This window comes from Nannospalax galili, unplaced genomic scaffold (genome assembly GCF_000622305.1).
Source record: "Nannospalax galili isolate Female #2095 unplaced genomic scaffold, S.galili_v1.0 scaffold2375, whole genome shotgun sequence".
Classification (NCBI taxonomy): domain Eukaryota; kingdom Metazoa; phylum Chordata; class Mammalia; order Rodentia; family Spalacidae; genus Nannospalax; species Nannospalax galili.
In genome coordinates, this window is record NW_008336028.1 from 66910 (window position 1) to 69700 (window position 2791).

The 2791-nt window shown below is 42.9% G+C and overlaps 1 protein-coding gene across 1 annotated transcript in view; it reads right to left on the bottom strand.

Annotated features, from left to right (window-relative positions):
• The window catches only part of LOC103732278 (carcinoembryonic antigen-related cell adhesion molecule 3-like), a 52804-nt gene extending 50361 nt beyond the window's left edge, over positions 1-2443 (bottom strand). Inside the window, 1 exon segment of the mRNA XM_017797563.1 lies at positions 2389-2443. Within this exon segment, the coding sequence (XP_017653052.1) occupies positions 2389-2443 (55 nt within the window).
• Positions 2444-2791: the final 348 nt, after the last annotated feature.

Here is a 2791-nt window from a genome sequence, read left to right on the forward strand (position 1 = left end):
AGTACACACAAGAAAAGAGTTTTTTCAAGATTCCTTTCTTAGCAAAGCCTATGTAAGATGAAACTCTAAACATTAAAAAGGGGGGGGGTCATTTCTAAAACATATTTCATGGCTTACTAAGAAATCCTATAGTTTATTGATAATGTTAATGTGTATATACTGTATTTGGTACAATTATTCATCTCTGCTCATTTAATTTGAAAGAAAAGCATAGTTTAAGCCATTATTAAATATTTAACCTAGCTACTACAATGCCCATAGGGAGGCTCAAAAGGTATAAACTTAAAATGCCAGACTTTATTCTGCTCTGAATGCCTCATAAACCCTCGTAAAAAGTAAAGGCCAATTTAAATCAAAAACAAAACATGGGAGAGGTGGCACATGATTTTAGTCTCAGCACTCTCGTGGCAGATGTGGGTAGATCTCTGTGAGATCAAGACCACCAGGTCTTCATAACCTTGGAAGACAAAAGAAAAATGAGGAGTAACCCAATAGAGGGATGCTTTTGGAAGCCCTTCGCAAGACATTCCAATGAAGTCTGATATGAACGTTTGAAAATTCCCCGGTTCTGTCTTTTTTCTAGTTCCCTGTCTAGGACTTGTAACGCTAATTACTCTTGCCTTACTTCTCCTCACATCTCCTATTCACAATTCAAGGACTTTCTTTTCCCCTTAGAGATAAGAGTTATGCAATTTGGGGGTCTTTTAGATACATCAACTGAAGGGGTACCCCAGTTGCCTCACTCAGCGTCCCTGTTCAGCATGGAAGAAGCCAGAGCTGTCTGCATCCTGATTCCCTAATGTTAATTTGGGTAACCTCCTCAGAGGATGGTGTGATAATAGGAGGTAGGAATTGGCTAGGCAGTTAGGGTAAAGAGACCCCAAAGAAAAGTAACCAGTTTCTTGGCTAAAACTCACAATGTCCTTGGGCCTCTTAGCAACATACTCTGTTCCAAAGGCCTAAAATGTCAAAAATAGTTGGGAGTTTGGATCTAATTCTTAAAAGACTTTAGGGTTACCTCTTCAGAGGAGAGAATGTTAGAGCAGCCAAAAGCCCCATAAAAAAATATATAAATCTCACTCAGGAGGCAGAGGCAAGCAGATCTCTGTGAGTTAAAGGCCAGTGTGGTCTAGATAGTGAGTTCCAGGACAGCTGGGGCTACAGGCAGATTCTGTCTCAAAAAAAAACTTAAAATAGAAAGAAAGAAAGAAAGAAAGAAAGAAAGAAAGAAAGAAAGAAAGAAAGAAAGAAAGAAAGAAAGAAAGAAATGTCGGGAGCTGGAGAAACAACATTCATTACCAAAAAATATAATATAGCTCTACAAACAGTTGACTTAAGCAGGACATTCTGCTTGCACAAGTAACCTTGGGAAAGAATTTATGGCAAGGTTATCTTTCTCTTCCCCTTGCAAACAGTTCTCGGAAAGATAAGTCATACAGTAATCTCTTGGAAAACCTGGCGGTCAGTCATGTTGCTGAATTGCTCAGTCCCCCTCCCATACCCATAATAATGCTGTAACCTTTTGACCAACTTCTTGGAATCAGGAGAAAGTCCTTGTGATAAACAATTCCAGCAATAACCACAGATACCCAAGCTCTTACAAGGGGGAGGCGGAGGTCAGGACGCCATGTCCCTGCACAAGTGGACTTGCTTGGACTCCATCTCTTCTTTCTCACCCGTTTTTCCTTTCAGGGAGTGGTCCCCCTCGAGCTTTACCTGTACAGGGTCCCTGCAGGTGAAGGCAAGTGGCACCTAAACATGGGCCTCGAGGTACAGACCCTCGCCAGACAGAGATGGTTGAAGACAGAAACGGGTACGCATTTGAGGACGGCCTCTGACAAAGAGAAAGTAACTGCGCCGGATCGCCGCCTCGTTTGATCTGCACTCTCAAGTGGCACCTACATGGGCCTCGAGGTACAGACCCTCGCCAGACAGAGATGGTTGAAGACAGAAACGGGTACGCATTTGAGGACGGCCTCTCTGAATGCTGATCTGTTGTCTCTGTCTCAAAAATTGGGCCAGCAACTGTCTAAGGAGGCTATTTTTATTAGGGACTTGAAGGCCTCCCTCAAAGAAAGAGGAGTCTGAGTTAAGAAAAAAGATCTTGTAAATTTTAAATTTTTTGTGAGTGACCAGTGTCCTTGGTTTGTTATAGATGGTCCTGAAATCAACCCTAAAAAATGGGACCAAGTGGGACAGTGTTTAAATGAACTATTAAAGGATAAAGGCTCTGAGGCAGTTCCCATTCAGACTTTCAGCTATTGGACATTAGTCCGAGATCTTCTCAAAGACTCTCCTGAAAACAAAAGTAAAATTATTTCCCTAGCTGAGGATTTCATTAAGCCCCTTTCTCGGTCTGCCTCTGTGTCATCCATTAATAAGACAAACCTTCAAAAGGTAACTCAGGGTGTCGCTCATCAGGAGCAGACCTCGCCTTACCCATCAGTCATGATCGATATGCCTCCCTCGAAGCCAACCGCTACAGGCGGGCCAACCCAACTTTATCCAACATTGCCCAAGGTAGAGAGAAAAGAAAAACCTTCTTCCAACTTAACCTTCCCAATATTTCAGAAACAAGGTTCCCCTCCTGAAGGATTAACCCCCTCTGAGGAGAGTGACTTAGAGGAAGAGGCCGCCCGATATCATAATCCTGACTGGCCCCCTCTTGTTGCTTCTGCACCTCCCCTACCTCCATACCCACCGACCCTCTGTGCACCCGTTCTTCCCATAACTACCGCCCATACAGATATCCTTCTAAAAGCTAAAAATGACCTAAGTAAACAAGTTATAG